Source organism: Cyanidioschyzon merolae, chromosome 17, assembly GCF_000091205.1.
Source record: "Cyanidioschyzon merolae strain 10D DNA, chromosome 17, complete genome".
NCBI lineage: Eukaryota > Rhodophyta > Bangiophyceae > Cyanidiales > Cyanidiaceae > Cyanidioschyzon > Cyanidioschyzon merolae.
This window is the reverse complement of record NC_010143.1, coordinates 260495-280453: the sequence shown is the minus strand read 5'-3', so window position 1 is coordinate 280453 and position 19959 is coordinate 260495. Positions and strand designations below refer to the sequence as shown.

The following is a 19959-nucleotide window of genomic DNA, read 5'->3' as shown; positions in this document are numbered from 1 at the left end:
ATTCCTTACTTCATTGTGCACGGGGGACCGTATTTTTCTTTTAGGTCAGTCATACGGCAGTTCTCAGATAGTTGAGGATCACTGAAAGATCACAGGATACGCGCTCCGCGCCAAGAGCCATATTCTTAAAGACTCTTTGCGGTCCATGGTGGAAATACGACCCGTTGATCACCCTGCGGGAGGCAAAAGCGACGATAGTAGCCGCCAAGAGTGTATCTGTTTCTCAAAAACTTGTTCATGTGGTACTGAAAACACTGGGATACAGTCGCAAAAAAAGAGTCCTAGCTCATGCACGACCATCGTCCATCGAAATCGCTACGACAGCATCCCTGAAACGTCGCGATCGGTATGAAGCACGGGAATGGCGGTTTGTTTCGCCGGTAAATGAGACTTGCTTTGGACGAAACGGCCGAAGCGTATATGGGTATTCAAAAAGAGGGGGCTCGTTGTATGTGCGATCGATCTCGAGGAGAACGAGGACATCATCGTCTATTCTAGCTGCAGTTGATCCATTTGACGGCCTCAGTTTCGCTCGTACAGGAGACTCATACAACAGCACCCGCAAATTCGAATCATTGAAGACTTTTCCCTGACGTCCGCCGACTTCCCTCTACTGGAAAACGTGGCATTGCACCATTTCCGATGCGTTCGAGTTTTTGCAGATTCTATCCAGATAGCGCTGCTTTTCATTCCTCCGTGCTCTACGTGTTTCAACCTCATCGAAGGAGTGTTTTGTATCCTTTAACATAATGATCGCTCCACTGGGCGAGTCCCTGGAGCGTTCTGCACGGTGACACACCGGGGCACAAGTAGTTTTTGTTCCGCAAATCCTGCTCGCTCCAGGAAGGCCCTCATCTAAGGGCATAAAGAAGTGCGTTCATTTTCAAATAAAAAAAATCCGAGGAATAGGTATGGTCACGGACGTCAAGGATCCTGGAGGCCCGGTGTCGCCGGGTTCCACAAAAAAGGAACGAAAAAAAAGATCCTCTTCACGCCGACCACCAACCGAAGAAGAGCGAGTGATAAAGAAGAAGAACGGAAAAAGGCGAGAAAATGTGTTTGCTCAACGAGACGATAACGAGACTTTGATTTCATAGAAGGCAGGACCTCTAGCAATCCCTGCAATGCTGAGTTCAAGCAGAGGCAATAAACGCAAGGATTTCGTGAACCGAGACGGTAACGTCGCCATCAATACCAAAAGATGTGCAGTGCTGAAGACAAGACACGAGGAGGTGACGCGAGCGAACTTTGTCGCGCAACCGCTAAGGCTCAAACTGTGCAAGGGGTTGCTGAAGCCGATAGCATGCAGTCCGTCAAAAAAGGCTGGGTGTCTTCTGTGAGTAGGTTTATTTGTGTACATTCTATGGTCGCGAAACTTTTCGCTCCAGAAAGCGTGCAGCCTGCTCGCTGCCGTCGAGACGCAACCGACCTCCCACCGTGCGCTCGACTAATTTGTGTGTATTGTGCTATGGAGCTGCGTTGTCTATTGTACGTTTTCCGCGACTTACAAAACAAGAGAAAACGCCTAGACGTTATAGAGGCTGAGTCGACAGTCGAAACCGCGACCAGGCACGTTCAAGTGCGCCTTACATCGTCCAACGCCGTCAAGCGCACTATCGACCGCAGCGCACCAGACGATACAACACCATATGCCCTTACGTCCGGTTCAGACGAGAAGTGCGCTTCTGGGCGCTCCCAGCATAGAATGCGAGTGTCCTCATAGATAAGACAGTTGTGTTACCGAAGCTCGACCGCTCTGCACTAAATACCGCGCAACGTCGCACCGGGAAACACACGTCACTGATGCGCGTGCGCCACCGTTTTGTTGAGCGCCCAGCACAGTAGCGGCTTTGCGTTCTGGTTTCTCAGGGCGGATGGTCCTCTCTGTGTTTCACGAGTAACTAATCAACAGGAGACTTTGGACAGTGGGGTGTGTTGCTCTTATGAATCAAGAGCGAGGCGCTCCGCCAGAGGCATGGAACCTTCTGTTCTCTGAACTGCTCGCAGCTACCGCTACACTCCGGGAGAAACTAGACTACTTAAGGCAACTCTCCGTTACACTGGAATCACAGCAGACGCTCCGTGAATGGGCTGCAGAGTACGCGCCTTCTGTGCTCAGCGCTGCGCAAGCAAGTATTGCTTCAGCCCAGTTCATGATTGAGACGCTTTCTACTGGGGCTCCGACTCACCAAGGGACACTCGAAAACGAAACTGTTCAGGTGGGCTCGACACCTGAAACACTATCCGAAAACATCGAACTCGGAAAGTTATCGGCCAAGAGAGCGTTAGCCGCCAGCCCAGTTGGTTTCAGAGAGGTCCAAGAGGCCTCGAGCTACGGTGTCGAGCAGCGCGAAGCTCGCACTTATAACGGCCATGCGGCAGCGCGCAGCGGCTCCCGCGAGACCGGTGTCCCAGTCAACAGCAAAGCGCATCGTTTACGGTTCACTGAAGCGGAGGATGCGATATTCAGCGAGGTTTACCATGAGCTTGCTCCAAGGATCCGTAGCAAAGTTCAGATCGCGAAAGAGGTACAAGCCCGTCTTCCCAATGGCCAGGAACGCAAATGGAATGTCGTCTACAAGCATTTGCTGCTGCTCAAGGAAAAATATGACTGGCCGAGCTATTCGAAGAATGAAAAGCACGCACCGAGCGGGGCAGATGACGACAGTCAGGTTTATCTGAACGACGCTGTCATTGGTGTACGAGAAGCCCCGAACAGACAAACCCCGCTCTCCGCTCGAGGGCCGACTATGCCGCGAGGCGCCTCGTCACCGAAAGAGTCCAAGCTAGACACCCCTTGGGAATTGTAACGCTAGTCGCAACACACTGGTCACTCTGCAGCGCCTAAAACCTTGCTAATCGTAAGAAGCTGCATCAAAGGTATTCACGGTATCTTATTGAACTTTACTTGCTCAGGTGCACGGGCAACCAGCGCTCTGGTTTCGATAGCTCCAAAGATCTATTTCCCCGACCCGGGTTTACACTTCGCATCGCCTTCAAGCAGCGCACCGTTGCCGTTCAGTAGCTTGCGATGCGTTCCTCGGAAACATTGAGCTACCAGAGCCGCCGGTAAACACGACGACGTACACGGCGTTGCTCGCAAGTACTGCGCTTCAAAAGTTCAGCTTCGTTCGCCGCCAGTGCCTTCTTTTGTTGTTGTACCTGATCTTTGTGTCCTTTTTGTACCGAAACCATACAGGAACCGGACGATTCTGCTTCGCCTTCTTCGCGAGCTTGATCTTTATCTTGAAAGTTTTATGAGAAGGCATTGATGCAGTGCTAGCCGCGACAGAAACGACGTTCAATGATGAGCAAAAAGTATCCGGGAGCATTCGCGTGCGTGGCGACGCCGACGGCGCACGGGCACAATGTCCACTTCTTCCGCCCATGTACAGATCTTGGGTGCAATGCTTCTGCGTGGGCTCGCGCACGCGTTTCCCCAGTGTTGCAACGGATCGGACCCGTCGCCGTTGACTGACCCGGGATGCGCGACCCCGACCAGCAGCCGGCAACGAGACCCCAGATCCTGCGCTGAAGGCTCCAAGTGTCACCAGCCCAGAGCAGTGCGGCGCTTCCGTGTCGTGCAAAACTCAGTTCCGGCACTGTAAAGTCTGTGCTTCTGTAGTCAGCGAGTGGCTTCGGACCATGCTTATGCTGCAGCGGGGAAAAATATTCGTACTATCATCGCTCTGCTAAAAAACGCGAACTACCTTCTAAACCGCAACGTTGGGTTGCCAGCGCCTTTGAGCATCGCTGCGACCCACCTGTAGGCCTTTTCCTAGAAGGATGGAATGCATTGCAAGTAGCCGTCTGTGCGAGTCAAAGACATTGGTAGCCAGCAATTTGTCCATTATTTTCCAACTGGGCGAGATGCTGTTGAACCACGCAAAAAACACCGCACTCGTGTCTGTGACTGAAACAGCTGTCAATGTAGGTCGTGAGCGCTAGCTGCTGCCCCCTTCGGGTGCTCGTGTTCAGTCTTTCATGGTTGCACCCATGGCCCTGGACTCGGAAAATACGGCTTTTTCGCATGTCGAGTATACGTTTATGGACTCTGAAGCATAGGCGCACAGGCCGGCATCTGCCACACAGCATTTTACGATTTGCGTAGAGGCGACGGCTCACGACCTGAGATCGGCATGGCCCCGGGTCGCACTGCCAGCCCAGGGCGGTAGGGTTGGCCACGATCTGACGCAAGGGAGCTGATATGTCGTCAAATCATATCCCGTTCTTGTGCACAAGGCCGAGTTCAAATCGATCTCCATTAAATGTCATCGATGTCGAGTTCAGGCATGGCCCCGCGTGCTGGCTGCTTCGCAACCTCTTCCTCTTCGTCAAAGTCGACCTCAAACTCGACTTCAGCTCCATCCCCAGTATCCGTTGCTTCATTCAGAACAATGTTATCCGGAAGTTCGCCCTTGCGCTGGAGCGCACGAGACTCATCAGCAGAATACTTGAGAATGATATCGCATTTGTCGTCTTGGAAATCCCGCAAACCGACCAGAACGATATCGCCCGCATTTACCCACACTTTCTTCCGCATCTTTCCTCTAATATGTCCAAGCCTCTTCTGTCCATCGAAGCAGTGGATTTCGCACCGGCCGTTGCCAAGCATGCGCAAAACTTGTCCATATTCTGTCACCGATACGAAAACGAAACGGTTAGTTGTTGTTCGTGGAACTAGTGCACGCAGCGCTGTCTACGGTGCGCAGACACGCAAAGCTCAGACAGTGCCCAATCAGAAACGAGGAATTCGGTTCAGTATTCTTCAGAGACGTTGGTTCGCCATTCAGGATTCGAGACTCGAAAGTTTCATCACGCAGAGCTGATTCCACACCGAGCGTGCAGCTGTGCTCGACACTGCCCTAGCAGGTTACATCGCAGTCACTTACCTTGCCCGTCCTCCTTGAAAACTATCTCACGCTTGATCGAGTCATTATCGCTCTTCCCTCTTCTCCTGTTTTTGCCTCCTTTGCCCTTGTTCTTCGGCATCCTTGAGATCGGCGACGCTTTCTACAGGTGACCCACCGTCTCGCTGCTGAGCGCCGGAGACTGCTCCCCCGAAACGCTCTGCAGTGCCGCGCGCGCACGCCTCCGGCGCCTTAAGTGCCTGTCCCTGCACTTGTGTGCTAGCTGCGGGGTGCCGAAAGCCTTGCAAGTTCCCGTAAAGAATGGTTCCATGGACCAATGGCGAACGCCTGGAGGTTACCGGAACCTTCAAGACTTTGAGGCGAGGCAGCCATCAAGTCTAGAAAAGGGAGAAACGGGCTGTCGGACTGGAAGCACCACCGAAACACACGCGTTCACCGCGGGCCGCATGAGCGTTCATACCTTCCCGACGAGTTGGGAGCCTAAGTTTCCCACAGTTTTGGAGGCGCAACGCCAAGATTATGAGTACTGCTTGCAACAGTTGCGACAGATGGAGTATGGAGCCTATTTGATCAACGTACTTCATGCGGAGCAGAGAGCACGTTGTGCGCATGCGGCGCTCTTCGCGTTCAACCTGCAGCTCGCTCGAATCAAAGACTCTGTTTCTAACGAGGACATGGGAAGACTCCGTCTATCTTTCTTCCGCAATGCCGTGCACGGAATATACGATGGAAGCAGTGCGGAGACTGGTGTTCGTACCTCGATCTCCAGTCCGACGCTGCGTGCTCTATGCGAAACGATTCAACGTTTCGCGCTCCCTGTAGAGCCTTTTGAAGCACTATTTGCAGCAAGGGAGCAGGATCTAAAGTATCCGCAGCCGCATACAATCCAAGATCTGGTAGAATACACCCAGGCTTCGCACGGGTCGTGTATTGCGCTGCACGCGAGAATCTTGCATGCTGTCGGGGCCAACGGCGAGCCGCCCAAACGCGAAACAGCTCAGCTGCTGGATCGAGTCGCTATGGACGTAGGTACGGCGGCGGGTCTTGCAACGCTTCTGCGAGGCGCACCATATCACGCAGCTCGCTTGCAGACATATGTGCCTCGTGATGTCATGGAAGCTTGGAAGATTTCCGCGAAGGAGTTGGTGAACCTCCAGGTCCAGTCCTCCGTGGATCGGCGGGGTGCCTTCCAGTCGATTGCACTTGTGGCAGAAGAATATTTGGAGCGCGCTCGCTCAGACAAAGAGACCTGGAAGCGGATTCCCCGCTCGTGTCGATTAGCGTTTCTACCAGCTGTTTTGGCGGCGGACTATCTGCGCAAATTACGTGCTTCGGGCTATGACGCATTCGATCGCCGTTTGCAGCTTCCTATGACTCCCGGAATTCAGCTCAGACTACTCCTCAGCCGCCTCATTGGCAGGCTGCTCTAAAATATGCGTATTGTAAGGCCTTGTGTGCTGCATGTCCACGTGCGGAGCACCGCTGTGCTGTCGCTGTTGCAGTTGCCTCGAGCATGTCTCGTACTATGCGCTGAACTTGTGTCTCTGTGCAGATGATGCTCTCCTTGACTGGAACGACAATGCGGGCCCTTTCTTACAGCTCCGTCGAGGCTCCGCTACAAGCGCTATGCAGTAGAGACTGTATTCAGAACCGGCTTTCAGGCCAGAGGAGCAAAGGTTTGCGTTTCAGCGCGCGAGCTTTCGTGAGCGCTCGGAGCACACGCATGTCGCGCATCGCTCGAGCACTTTCCAGAGTAGCGACGATGATGAATTGGCAGAGGTCTGGCTCCGAATGTTTGAGGTGGACGCCCAGAGCGCGCACCGCGTCTCCAGCAAGGCACCAATGCTTGCTTCGCGATTGAGGCTCAGCGAGAACGTTCTGCACCGTAGCGAGCCCACATGGCCACGAAAAGAAACCGGTCATTTTGTGGGAGGGTCGCTACCGAAAATGCAGAATCTCAGTGCGTGTCCTCGGTAGGCCCGGCATCCGGTGGTAAACTCATATCGGTGGAGACATCAACCAGCCAGCTTCGACGGGAAGAATCCTCTGAGGCTCTTGGAAAATTCAGGTGCGCTGATCGGTGTGATATCCATTTCCCTGTCGCATGAACTCATCGCACACGAGAGCAATCCTGGTTGGATACATGATTGTTTCCTGGAAAAAATTGCCTTCAGCGAATCTAGTGCACGAGCTCGCACATCAGATGTCTATCGGCTTTCAACGCGATGGATAGTCGTAAGCTCGAGCTCGCTATTTCACGGTGAAGTTCCTCTCTATCATTCAAAAAATGATTGCAAGTCTCGAGCTGACTGCCGCAAAAACATCGCAAATTCGTCCTGTCTGTGCAGCGTGACCCCGGAGGCGCGTCAAGTGCCATAAGCAATGCTCCCTGAAGATGCGTCGCTCGAGGTATCGCTGGAACGATCATGCTGCTGTTCCGGAGGTGAACATTGTACACGTAAATATATGGTATAAGCGGTGCTAGCTGTATCCACAGCTGAGATGAGGATTGTGCCCTACGAACCGCCATGCTCCGCGCACTCGAAAACATCAGCTTTAATCCATCGAGCCTACCCAACGAAAGCGTTGTCGAATAGGTAGTATCTGATGGTATGCCCCGGGGGGCCGTGGATTCTGTCCTGGCACCAAAGCGTGGCGCGGAGCAAGAGTTGGGCAGTTGAGTGGTGGCAATTGAGATGGTCATTGCGAGACGTTCCCGTTCAAAATATCCGAGTCTCCAGGTGAATCTTGCCAGAGGCCTCTAGAAGAAAGATTCATCACGAAGATAACTTGTGGCCCATTGATCGGAAAGGATCCTCAATTCAATTATATGTTTCTTCGTGAACTAGGATGAATGAACATAAAGCTAGATTTATTGCAGCGACACCAACAGACAAGCGTCATTCTTGGATGCTGGAAAGTCGCTCGTCACAACAGGCTCCAGATAAGGAATATTCGTTCGCAGCACCGAAGAGAAGATTCCTAAACCTGTTTCAGAATTGATTGCAACACTCAGCTTCTCGCTCTCTTCAGATAATTTCGATTCTTTCGAATGGTTTTCTGAAGTACAGCCTCGACATTCGAAGTGCGGCAGCAAGGACTTGAGGATTCATTCGAAGTTTCAGGACTTTCGGCGGTCATTTTGGAGTGGCTCCTCAAACTCTCTGTCGCTTGAGTTCGTTCCGCCACGTGAATCGAAATGATTCGCGATCCCATCGACAATGTATTCGTAAAATTCCGATGTCATGATCCGATTCATACGTCCATCCCTCCAGTCGGCTCATTTCCATATGCGTAACGTCCTCAAATAACGCATTCTTCAAGGTTTCGATGGTCACTTTTCAACGCGACTCGTGGGGGTATCAATTCGGGTAGCTAGATTGAGGAAGGAAAAAACGCGGCAGCCTCCCTTGACCAGTCGTTAAAAAGCTCATGCCACTTGTTTTTCGAACCTTTCACATCAAATCCTGGACTTCGTTCGAAAGACAAACCCTCCGCTCTTGGTGTCCATCGACGAAACACTATTCGACGGCAGCAGCATGATACCTACCAAGGAATACGCTCCCATCGGCTGCCGTCTGTTCTTCTTACACGAAGAATCGTCTTGGACTCGGACTTGAGTCATTCCAGTGATTGCTTTGACTAGAGAATGCGTCACCGCTGTGCACGAAGCGAGCGTAGAGGGACCGACACAGCTCGAATTCCCCTCCAGCCTAAATTTTCCTTTCGATACTTGTTTGATCATGGACAATATCGTGTTCCACAATCCATGTTTGAAACACAACAGTTTGGGCTTGCACGAGCAGCGTGCAGTGCCCTCACCGCGAGAATCGCTCACAAGAGGTCCGCGATCGTAAGGAACTGTACCGGGCGCGAAAACCGAGGAGAACATCGGAGCGGGGCGGTGAACCTTATGTACCTGTCAAGGGCATGCACCGAGCGATGAAGTAAGCGTTCATACGTCATAGGCTAGCCCTCGAAGGAGAAGTTGTGTTGGACACACTGAAACACGTTAACAGTGGCAATTCTGAAGGTTACGAATACCGTATCGAGGCCTTGTGCAAAGAGTATGAAAATGGCAAGAGAAACGTAGATCTCATCTTCACTCTGTGCGTGAAATGCGTCTGCTGCAGCCGGAAACGGCGGAATCCAAACGAATATGTTGCCATAAATATCCTCCGACTGCTGGCAACAGAGCTCGACGGAAAGCGGAGGTCGGCCTGTATAGAGCCCGAGATACAAGAGCGTAAAGGGAAGCTGTCATAGAAAAAGCCTCTAAAGGCACGCGTTGATGCCATTAGGAAGAGCCGTAACCATAGCGAGTGCGGATCCAAGCTTGCGCGATGAACCTATTCTGTTTTACTCTGAAATGATTCTGATGTTTGCACCCATGTCGGCTAAGTGGACCTCTTCAATTTTATTCTGACATGGATGTAGTGGCGCACGCCCTGGTATCATCCGCTGCTCAGAAATCCAGACTCAGGGTCGAGCGCCCCCAACGTGATTTTCATGTTTCATGTTTTGCCTTGGCTACGCAAAGACTCGGGCTGGTTGAGCAGCGCCACACGTGCGCCTGCGCCTGGCGCGGCATCGCCGACAACCCCCTGCATGAACGGCGTTTCCACAGGTCGCGATCGCGAAATATCGTATTTTGGGGGATGTTGGCGTCGCGCGTTGACGAGGCACCTCGGCATTCGAGCCGCTCGCTGATCAACTCGTGGTTTCCGCAGCATCGGTGCATCGCCGAACGCCACCGGATGATCGGACACCCAGGGGCCGCGGCGTCCGTCTACGCACGTTCCGGAACGAGATGCCGCGGTGCAGCCACGTGTCCTGCGTTACAGCCTTCGGGAATGATCCAGGGAATACTGGACAAAACGGCACTTGTACGTGATGTATTCATGATCGGCGCAAATGAACCATCGCTATTATAAGCTTCTGCCTCTCAGCGACCGCAACCATGCTTCACCGCGTTAAGTTAAGCTTAAAGAGCTCGAAAGACGCTGTACTTCGCAGGGGGCCGGCGAGTGCGCCCGAAACTCGGTACGAGGCTGCGATGGACGTACTGGACAGCCTGGAGCGTCGGGCCCAACGAGTACGAGCCGTGCTAGCTGCGAACGAGAACGCCTGGAAGAGCCTGCTGGCGAACATGAGTGATGCCACCGGCTCAATACAGACTATGTTCGAAGCTACGCACCCATTTTACAGCACCGCAACAGATACTGCGAACGTTGTCTCGGCACTGGAACAACACATGTGTAAGATTGGTCTTCTTCGCCCACCGCCAACGGGTTACCGCCAGAACGAGAGTAAACCGACACCGGAGGGGGTCCAGAGCGTCTTAGCGCAAGTTGACGAGTTCCTCGAAAAGTGCAAAGAGATGAGAAAACGAGCACACGTGTATGAGGAGCGCCTGAGAGAGGTCAACTATTATTTAACCAAAGTCGAGAAGCTCGAAGCAGCGCAAAAGCAGGATTCGGACGCGCGTTTGGAACGCAACCGTCTGAAACTCCTTGAATCCAGACAGTCTGCAGAGGACGCCTGCAACTCTCTCCAGCTTGGTGTTGAAATGCTCGAACGCAACAAGGATGTTGTGTTCTCAAGGGCCCTCATTGTTTATATCTCTAACCAACTGGCAGCATTGAAATTCGAGCCGCTTATTGAACAAGACAGAGAACTGCAAGATATTATGACTGAACATGGAAGCCTCACCAGTCAAAAGATTGATTGGACTGAAAGCTCTCAGGTGAACACCTCGGGTGAGCGCACAAGTCAGCGTATGCAGAGCCCGACGTCAAAGACGCCGTCACGGTTTTCGGCGGATGCGAGCCCCCTCTCGGATAGCGTTGATCACTCTGTTGCCGGGGGTGCATCGCCCCCGCCAGAATTTGATCCTCATGAGTTTGCCGAGCATCGTGAACAAGAGCCAGAGCCCGAAGGCAACCTCGCATGACCGCACTGTTGGTCACGAGCGGTCTTAAATCCCCAGGTATCCATTGGTCGTATTTAACCTGCAGATTAAACTGAAATGAGTGTTTCTGTTCTGTTCTAAAACTTCTCTTCAGCAAGCCCATCCTTGAGATACAGAAAAGTCGGGTAGTGACTTTCGCCTTCGTATTTCGCGAGAACCAGTAATGCGTCGGGATCGCAGGAAGGGCCCATATAAAACTCGTACTCGTCGAACTCCTTGAGCATCTTCGGTACCCATTCCTTCATTCCTTCCATGAACGCCGCCACTCTAGATGGATTCTCGTTCTCAAGGTATTCCTTCAACCGTTTTGAATACTTCTTGATGTACACCTGAAAATCCTTCCGTGGCAGCTGAATGTTCTGCAACTTGAAAGCGTCCACCACCACGTTCACCGACTCTGCGCCCGCAGTGTCGCCGCCTGCCCCCATAGCTTCTTCGTCGTTGTTCGCGATTCCATAGTCGCCTCCGCCTAGCGTCACATTGTACGAATCGCAAGCCAGGAGAAGGCCGTTCTCCAGCTCCCGAACGTTTTTCATTCCATCAGAGAGCAGTTCGTCTTTAGTGAAAACGTCTTTCCACACGATCATGTTTTCGGGGTCTCCACTCAACTACAAAAACTTTGTTTTTCAACGTTTCGTCCGTATTATGGAAAGAAGCACGAGATCGACAACGCACACCCTTTGAGCGTGGCGTCCAGGCCCTTCAGTTACGCGAGCAGAAACGGTGTACGTTCTAAGGCTTTGGCGGCACCCGACGTCCGGCCGCTGCCGTGTCGTGGCTGGCGGATTGTCCGGTTGCCCTTATGCGGCGGCGCCGGCGCCGGCGCCGGCGACGACGGCGGCGCTGAGTGCATCACGCTGCGCGATCAGCACACGACTCGGTGCAGCCGCCAATTGGCGGGATTCGCATCCCAGCGCCGGGACACGTGCTAGCGATGTCGCTGGGGATTGTAGCTCCGATACTGCTCTGCGGGGAGCGCCAAGGCGAAACTGGGCTGGCGAACCGCTGAAAAAGAGCCCGGTGACTGGCGAGGCCGTATTTTTTTGGCGGGGGACGCGTCCTGGAGTAAGGTCTTGTGTTTTCCTCTGTGTCCTTGCTTTCAGCGTGAGCGTATTGAGAAAAACTCAATTGTGCGTTATTATTGCCCAGGATCCAGTTATGCTGCGCTTTGCGTCAAAGCTACAGAAAGTTATCCGTCTCCTGTGCACGACATCCATGTATTCTGCGCTTTGCATAAAATCCAGACAGATTTGCGCGTCTCCTGTACACAAGAGCGAGCCATTGGCCCGATTTTCCTTGAATCCTTGTTGTCGCCGCTCGTTATTATGTGCAGATCCCAGGAATCTTCGCTTTCTTTACGGGTTACGGCCGTTTTTCGAAGGTAGTTATGCTGGGCGCTATAGAGCACGAGGCGAGGGCTCCATCATGCGCTGCACATGGGGCACGAATCTGCTGCTGCGTTCAACACGCATGTCGGGATGAAATGGAACAGGCATCCTGACACGGGCGTACTCGCACAGGTTTGGATTTCATCGTACTGTCATGCACACCAGCCCTCGCAGACTCTTTCTGCAAATGCTCCGTTTTCCTTTCTTATGTCCGCCAGTCAGCGTGCTGGACGCTCCGCTCCCTCGGAGTCCGTTGTCGACTGTTGAAGGATGCTGATGGCAGTGTTCAAGTCCCGATTTCGCTGCCACCAGGTGTTCTTGAAACATTTCATCCAGAGGCGGTCGTCACGATATATGCTTTGCTTGCCATTGCCATCTTCGCTGTGTACAGCCTCGAGACGCACAACGTAGCTGCCATGATCGGCTGTGGTAAGGTGTGACAACATGTCCGACAAAGCTCCTCCACCGAGGGCCGCTCCATGGCGCGTGAGGGCCTCCCTCGTCGCCCGATACATGTCGTTGGCGGATGCAGAAGGGTCGCCTCGACGCCCTCGTTCCGTCTCGGCGTCTCGTGCGGTACCGACAGACCCCGGGCTCGCTCGGGGCGATCCGCACGGCGCGTATTCTGGGCGGGCGCATGCGCACGCGCACGCTGTCCAGTCCGCGGGAGAATCCGTGCAACGCAATGCTGACCACGATGAGGCGGGGCACCAAGAGGGAGATCCGCGCTGGAGATATCCAGCCCAGCTGGTTCGATCCGTCTACGCTCCCGCTGTGCAGAGCGGTGACGCAAACTCTGCTGGAGGCGGCCGCTGCGACGGCGCGCGCCCGCGTCCAAGGCCCCTTTCCCATGGAAACGGGAGACGCGGGAGCCGTAGCGAGCCTGCAGCTGGAGAGACATACGGTGTCGCTGTTGAGTGCCGGCTCGTCGACGGGCGCGAAGAGAGGGGGGCGTGCGATGAGAGCGGAGAGGAGTATTTGACGTGAGAACCCCGTTGGGCTTTCGGCATGAGTGTCTGAGAACACTCGTGAACGGCCGACGTCGGGTGTTCGTCGTCGCGATATAGGGGCGCGATCTGGTGCGCCCACGAGCTGCCATGGAACCGCTAGACGGAGAGCCAGATGAATGGGGTATTTGAGCGTGCTGTTCGTAAGAAAAGGAGAAGCGCGCAGTGGTTTATGAATGCGCTGCATAGTGGTATCGGTTATTTTAGGAGCGCTTTGTAGCGGGCGTCACGACTCATCTTGGTGGCGGTGAGGTAACGAAATCCAGCGGCAAGGAGTGGAAGAGGCCGTCCCAAAACAACGCTTGATGTTGTTAAAAGTACCCATGCGTTGGTGAGCCCACATGGTTTGACTACGAACCTCGGCACTGCTCATCTAAAACATTTCGAGAAAAATGGAAATGCAGGATCAGAAGGAGTAGCTCAAAGCTGGATTTTTTCTTCCTGCTGTGTCGGGCTCTGGCGTTCACGTCAGTTATCGTGCCTTAGGTTCGGACATTTCATGGTCCATACGGGCCCTCGAGGCCTTTTCTGTGACTTTCGATCCTGATTGCGTTTGATCCGCGGCGCTGAAACCGGTCCAGGTGCTGAAGAGAACCGAATACGCGTGTCGTACTTCGCCTCAGAAGGCGATGCGCTGACATCCGCACGCCGCATGCAAGCTTGGCGCGAACGCGAGTGTTCGGTGCACACTGCGCCTCTGCCGATCCCGTGGCGGGCGCGAGTTTTCGCCGAACGGTACGCATCAGCGCTCAAGATCGAAAGGCAGGCTGCTTCGTCGTACCGCTTGTGCTGCATACGTTCCTGCTTGAAAGCTTTTTGGACGGACTGGGGCCCGAGCACCTCATCTTATGGTTGCGAAGAGAAAGAAAACCGCGACCGAGCCGCGGCTGAGCACAGCCTCTCGGAAGTGGAAACAGGCGGCAGAATCGGGTGCTGTCTCTAGCGGAACGGCGGCTGTTGACGCTGAGTCTTTTCTGAACAGAGTCCGGGAGTTGAAAAGGGAAATAGAGTCCAGAGAGGCTGCAAAACAACGGTTTATTTTGCAGCAGAGTTCCGATGCCTCGAGCGCAGCACGCATAGAGGTGCGCGAGCTCGATTGCGACCAGGTACTTGCCGAACTCGAACGAGTCATTCTCTCCGCAGCAAAGTCTATACTGGAGGGTCGTGGTCTCTCCTACAAGGTGCCACGGAGATCCGCGGGCAACCAAGAGTACGTCGAGGAGCTGGAACGGATCGTGCTCAAAGACGGGGTCGCGATTCGCAACTTCGCCTCCGTCGCCTCGGTTCGCAAAACCACTATCATGACGAGAGTGCTACAGCTTGTGCACGAGCTTTGCACCCGACGGATACACACAACAAAACGCGACTTGTTCTACACAGATGTGAAATTGTTTCGGCAGCAAACCGAGTCAGACGATGTGCTCAACGATGTTGCATGCCTGATCGGCTGTACTCGAAACTCTCTAAACGTCGTTGCGTCAGAGAAAGGCATCGTCGTTGGCCGTGTAACTTTCCAGGAAGACGGGGATTTGATCGACTGCACGCGTATGGGCGTTGGCGGGAAAGCAATACCTCCGTACACCGATCGAATCACGAATATAACATCGGACGCCGAATTTATCCTCCTGGTCGAGAAGGATGCAGCATTTATGCGCTTAGCGGAAGATCGCTTCTATAATCGCGTGAAATGCATTATTGTCACTGCAAAAGGTCAGCCGGACGTCGGAACACGTTTGTTTCTGCGAAGACTGAAGCGGGAATTGCATTTACCAATCCTTGGTCTAGTAGACAGCGATCCGTACGGACTGAAAATTCTTTCGGTTTACATGAGTGGCAGTAAGGGCATGAGCTACGATTCTGCAAATCTAGCAACGCCCGATATAAAGTGGTTGGGGATTCGGCCAACCGACCTTGATCGCTACGGTATCCCGGAGCAGTGCCGCCTTGCGATGACAGAAAATGATCTTAAGACCGGAAAAGACATGCTGGAAGAAGATTTTATCAAAAAGAATCCAGCCTGGCATCGAGAGCTCTCCCTGATGGTGAAGCGGAAAGAGAAGGCTGAGATTCAGGCTCTCAGCAATTTCGGCTTCCAGTACCTAACCGAAGTATATTTGCCCGAAAAGATTCGTCACGGAGACTGGATTTGATGTTTTGGCGCATGAAAGGCTGCAATCGACCGCAAGCAGACAGACATGCATGCTCGCACGCACACATGTATGTAAATATGCGTATAGGTATGCCCGCAAGCAGACGGCCAGCTGTGCATGCTGATTGACTGACTTACTGATTGACTGACTCCCGGATTTCCATCGACATACAAGCACTAATGCGCGCACGCATCCACGCATACAGACAAGCATGCAATTTGCAGCGGATCTGGACTCGTTGACACGCTCTGACCAATGACGTTCGCTTCGCGAACAGAGCCTTGCGTTGCGTACTCATACGGAATGCGGTACCAGCTTTGCCGGACAGCAGCGGACAGAAACTTCAGCGCAGCAAATCGATTTGCACGGACAAGGTTTCTGCTTCGGACGCCTATCGACTCGGAGGCTCATGGGGAAAATGCATGAGAATCGAAAATTTCGATGAATATCGCTCGGCCCAGCCCGATCCTGAGAGTGTTCCAACTCTTTGGAGGTACTCAGTGTGCGCAGCTTAGGTGCGTCTCCCTCACGGAGTTCGCAAGCGAGCATCTGCGCTTGGGAACGTTAGATCATCAGAATAAGAGCTTGCATATCACCGACAGTTTTCGTGGGTTCTCACAAAGTAAAGTTTGCCCAAGGCTGTCTTGGACTGGGCTCCATGCATACGTGTTTAAGCTGCACTCCTTTAGGAGAATCACTTGCAATCCCGTTCCTTGATAGACCAAGCCGCTCCCTGGACTCGATGCTCGCAGCTAGTAAAACTCCAGAGCTCTAAAACTTCATTCGAAAGGAAACTGTGCGTCAGAGCGTCTGGTATAACTTGGCACAGCGGGAAAAGCCGTTTATATGTACAGAGTAGGAAACTCGCGGCGATCGTGTGCTCTCCAAAGGCTCAAAGGGCACCAGGCGATACAATCTCGTCGCGAGCAGCGGCTGTCCCGACGATCAGTACCAAGCGCCCGAACTGAAATTGTTTCACCGGACAATGATCTCGGCGCTTCCGTGGGCGTCGCGGTCCGCATTACAGCGCTCGATCTCGCGACGCGTCATTGCACAGAGGAATGCTGTCATCGTTTCTGTTCGCCAGGAGAGGCGCAACCTGGTGGTCAATGGCAGGTAACATGCTTCCCATCTAAACATACTCCATACTCATGTGGCAAGTTGTCATTGTGCAGAATCAATGGAGGCAAGAAACGCTCTGTAGAACTCAACGCGATTCTTATTGCGGAAACGCCGCTCGACAAGAAAACGAACATCGCCGCTACCGTGTTCCAATTCGTCGCGCATATCCTCTAACAGATGAATCAGCTGGATCAATTCGCGGTCATTTTCGTCATCGGTCCAGGTTAGAATCGGAACGCCGTTCCCCAAATGATAGCCGAAAGCTTGGGGGCTGTTATCCACAATGATGGTACGTCGCAGGTCACGACTCAGCACGGTCAAATCTTTCAGATAGTTACCCGCAACATTGATGCACGCATCTCTAAAGAGCCGGTGGTGGATTAGTGTGTGATCAGGATCTAAAATGTTCAAAAGACGATCTGCGTACGCTTTCTGCGAGGCGGTAAAGACCACCACTTCAAAATAGCGAGCAGCGTACTGGAGCAGCGCCTGTAAAAAAGGTCTCCGTTTCACATATACTGTGTAATTCGTTCCTTCAAAGTGCACGGAGAAATTAAAGTCAGCATCAGACATAAACTCTGTCGAGCAGTGTACAAGCGTCTCATCCAGATCCAAAACGAGTGTCGGGCGATCTCGCACGGCGGGATCCGGCTTCGGTAGGCGGATCTGAGGCGCGGGAGCCGCATACTCTCGGGGCGGCAGCGTGGCGATAATGAGCCATGGATCGATTTCACCATCTACCTCTACCGCAAGTGAACTGACGCCAGCCTGATGGATCAGGATGTGCTCTGTATCGGGGATCATCTCCGTGACTGCACTCGACCCGTCTGAGTCGGTGTCCCTGGAAGAGCATTTGTTCACGTTGCTGTTCAGCGTGCAGGAGATGTTGCGGCCACGCTTTCGCGCAGTGAATGACGTACTCGAACATTTGGGCGCCGCATGCTCGGATCCGCCCTCGCGTGGTCTGGATACCAGTGCTCCCGTGCCAGTAACGCTCCGGGGCGCTGCTGCTGCTGCTGCTGATGATGATGATGATGATAACTGGACACCGCTCTCCCCAGTGTGTGGTGCGAGCCATCGAAGAACCCGCTGATTTGAAGCCCCCAGCACCGAAGCATGCGTTCGATCCAGCAGATACTTCTCCGGGACTACGCGAAGAGCGCCATATCCTGCCGAACGCGATCGAGTATGAACACGTCGCCTTGCTCGTCTCGAGCAATCGTCCTCCTTGACGGTTGTCGAGTACTGGGGACGAAGTGCAGCTGATAGAAGGAAATGAATAGAAGACCAATGCTTCACATTTTTCTCCAGTGACCGCTCACGCAGAACCTCAGGCTGCTCATCTGCCGCCGAGATATTCCGTGACTTGCATATCGGCACTTCGACGGTGCTATTCAGAACGCGTGGCATGTGTGAAGAGGAACCTTCGAGAACACAGGGAAGGCTGTTGGTTTCTTCGAGTCTTTTTTCAGCGGAAATCAGCGTGGGCGTCGTTTGAACCTGCGCTCTACCGTCGCCAGCTTCGTCTCTTGGCGCTTCCCGCGAGAGCTCAGAAGTTCGTGTTTCGTAGCGATTGGAAGCGTACACGGTCCCTTCGCAAGCTTCCCGAACATAGAGCGAATTTTGATCTGAGCGTGCCCGGTTTTTGGTGGTGGGCTCTCTGCCAAGAATTGGACAGTAAACCGGACCCATCTGGCGAGTACGAGGCCTGCTCTGGGTGCAAAGATCAGCGGCCGTCTGACTTGTAAACCAGTTCCTGTCTGGTTGCCCAGCTTCCTGCTCACCGGAAACAAGGACTGCCTGTCGTCCCGTGTTGGACTCCACCAGACCTACCACTTCCACCTTAGACATGGCTGCTGGAAGTTCCAGCGCAACCATAAGTACAGCGAGTTCTAAAGCCGGGTGTGAATTTCAGGCTGGCTCTTGTCGCCGGGTGTTCCACATCGACGCGCGAGCGCTCCAGCTGCTGTCCATGTGAAACGCGTCCAGATCGCACCACGTGTCCGGGATCAGTTGCCAATCTGGGACGTGTCCGAGCCTGCAGGCAGGCCGTGGGATACGGCTCCGCAGCAGACGCCCCTGAAATCTGGCACCCTATGCTGTGACGCGCGGCCGTCTCGCGATCGGCGCGTGATTGCAAACGGCAATCACTCATACGACGTCGCCGCTACGTAACGGGTTCAGTGCATGTACGTTCACGCATGTCGGGATGAAATGGAACAGGCATCCTGACACGGGCGTACTCGCACAGGTTTGGATTTCATCGTACTGTCATGCACACCAGCCCTCGCAGACTCTTTCTGCAAATGCTCCGTTTTCCTTTCTTATGTCCGCCAGTCAGCGTGCTGGACGCTCCGCTCCCTCGGAGTCCGTTGTCGACTGTTGAAGGATGCTGATGGCAGTGTTCAAGTCCCGATTTCGCTGCCACCAGGTGTTCTTGAAACAGTTCATCCAGAGGCGGTCGTCACGATATATGCTTTGCTTGCCATTGCCATCTTCGCTGTGTACAGCCTCGAGACGCACAACGTAGCTGCCATGATCGGCTGTGGTAAGGTGTGACAACATGTCCGACAAAGCTCATCCACCGAGGGCCTCCCTCGTCGCCCGATACATGTCGTTGGCGGATGCAGAAGGGTCGCCTCGACGCCCTCGTTCCGTCTCGGCGTCTCGTGCGGTACCGACAGACCCCGGGCTCGCTCGGGGCGATCCGCACGGCGCGTATTCTGGGCGGGCGCATGCGCACGCGCACGCTGTCCAGTCCGCGGGAGAATCCGTGCAACGCAATGCTGACCACGATGAGGCGGGGCACCAAGAGGGAGATCCGCGCTGGAGATATCCAGCCCAGCTGGTTCGATCCGTCTACGCTCCCGCTGTGCAGAGCGGTGACGCAAACTCTGCTGGAGGCGGCCGCTGCGACGGCGCGCGCCCGCGTCCAAGGCCCCTTTCCCATGGAAACGGGAGACGCGGGAGCCGTAGCGAGCCTGCAGCTGGAGAGACATACGGTGTCGCTGTTGAGTGCCGGCTCGTCGACGGGCGCGAAGAGAGGGGGGCGTGCGATGAGAGCGGAGAGGAGTATTTGACGTGAGAACCCCGTTGGGCTTTCGGCATGAGTGTCTGAGAACACTCGTGAACGGCCGACGTCGGGTGTTCGTCGTCGCGATATAGGGGCGCGATCTGGTGCGCCCACGAGCTGCCATGGAACCGCTAGACGGAGAGCCAGATGAATGGGGTATTTGAGCGTGCTGTTCGTAAGAAAAGGAGAAGCGCGCAGTGGTTTATGAATGCGCTGCATAGTGGTATCGGTTATTTTAGGAGCGCTTTGTAGCGGGCGTCACGACTCATCTTGGTGGCGGTGAGGTAACGAAATCCAGCGGCAAGGAGTGGAAGAGGCCGTCCCAAAACAACGCTTGATGTTGTTAAAAGTACCCATGCGTTGGTGAGCCCTCATGG

The 19959-nt window shown here is 53.9% G+C and overlaps 8 protein-coding genes and 1 non-coding gene across 9 annotated transcripts, besides 2 other annotated features; 4 read left to right on the top strand and 5 right to left on the bottom strand.

Moving 5' to 3' along the window:
* Positions 1-21: 21 nt before the first annotated feature.
* On the bottom strand, positions 22-1763 carry CYME_CMQ119T. Its single transcript, XR_002461552.1, has one exon. It is a non-coding gene; the product is annotated as a hypothetical transcript (transcript).
* A 180-nt stretch (positions 1764-1943) lies between these two features.
* On the top strand, positions 1944-2810 carry CYME_CMQ477C (hypothetical protein; the record flags this gene model as incomplete). The annotated part of the gene is made up of 1 exon (XM_005538008.1): positions 1944-2810. The coding sequence occupies one exon, from the start codon at positions 1944-1946 to the stop codon at positions 2808-2810; it is 867 nt and encodes a 288-aa protein (XP_005538065.1).
* A 303-nt stretch (positions 2811-3113) lies between these two features.
* On the bottom strand, positions 3114-3269 carry CYME_CMQ118C (60S ribosomal protein L39; the record flags this gene model as incomplete). Its single annotated transcript, XM_005538007.1, has 1 exon — positions 3114-3269. The coding sequence occupies one exon, from the start codon at positions 3267-3269 to the stop codon at positions 3114-3116; it is 156 nt and encodes a 51-aa protein (XP_005538064.1).
* Positions 3270-4264: 995 nt separating this feature from the next.
* Positions 4265-4992, bottom strand: CYME_CMQ117C (eukaryotic translation initiation factor eIF-1A; the record flags this gene model as incomplete). Its single annotated transcript, XM_005538006.1, has 2 exons — positions 4265-4635; positions 4893-4992. 2 exons carry the CDS (start codon positions 4990-4992, stop codon positions 4265-4267), a joined length of 471 nt encoding a protein of 156 aa, XP_005538063.1.
* Positions 4993-5179: 187 nt separating this feature from the next.
* On the top strand, positions 5180-6301 carry CYME_CMQ116C (similar to phytoene synthase; the record flags this gene model as incomplete). The annotated part of the gene is made up of 1 exon (XM_005538005.1): positions 5180-6301. The coding sequence occupies one exon, from the start codon at positions 5180-5182 to the stop codon at positions 6299-6301; it is 1122 nt and encodes a 373-aa protein (XP_005538062.1).
* Positions 6302-7742: 1441 nt separating this feature from the next.
* Positions 7743-9604: a sequence feature (possible transcribed region).
* Positions 9605-9831: 227 nt separating this feature from the next.
* CYME_CMQ114C (hypothetical protein) lies at positions 9832-10824 on the top strand (the record flags this gene model as incomplete). The annotated part of the gene is made up of 1 exon (XM_005538004.1): positions 9832-10824. One exon carries the CDS (start codon positions 9832-9834, stop codon positions 10822-10824), a length of 993 nt encoding a protein of 330 aa, XP_005538061.1.
* Positions 10825-10919: 95 nt separating this feature from the next.
* Positions 10920-11429, bottom strand: CYME_CMQ113C (similar to translationally controlled tumor protein p23; the record flags this gene model as incomplete). The annotated part of the gene is made up of 1 exon (XM_005538003.1): positions 10920-11429. The coding sequence occupies one exon, from the start codon at positions 11427-11429 to the stop codon at positions 10920-10922; it is 510 nt and encodes a 169-aa protein (XP_005538060.1).
* A 362-nt stretch (positions 11430-11791) lies between these two features.
* Positions 11792-13579: a sequence feature (possible transcribed region).
* A 506-nt stretch (positions 13580-14085) lies between these two features.
* Positions 14086-15387, top strand: CYME_CMQ111C (DNA topoisomerase VI subunit A; the record flags this gene model as incomplete). The annotated part of the gene is made up of 1 exon (XM_005538002.1): positions 14086-15387. One exon carries the CDS (start codon positions 14086-14088, stop codon positions 15385-15387), a length of 1302 nt encoding a protein of 433 aa, XP_005538059.1.
* Positions 15388-16551: 1164 nt separating this feature from the next.
* Positions 16552-18387, bottom strand: CYME_CMQ110C (similar to nuclear LIM interactor-interacting factor; the record flags this gene model as incomplete). The annotated part of the gene is made up of 1 exon (XM_005538001.1): positions 16552-18387. The coding sequence occupies one exon, from the start codon at positions 18385-18387 to the stop codon at positions 16552-16554; it is 1836 nt and encodes a 611-aa protein (XP_005538058.1).
* Positions 18388-19959: the final 1572 nt, after the last annotated feature.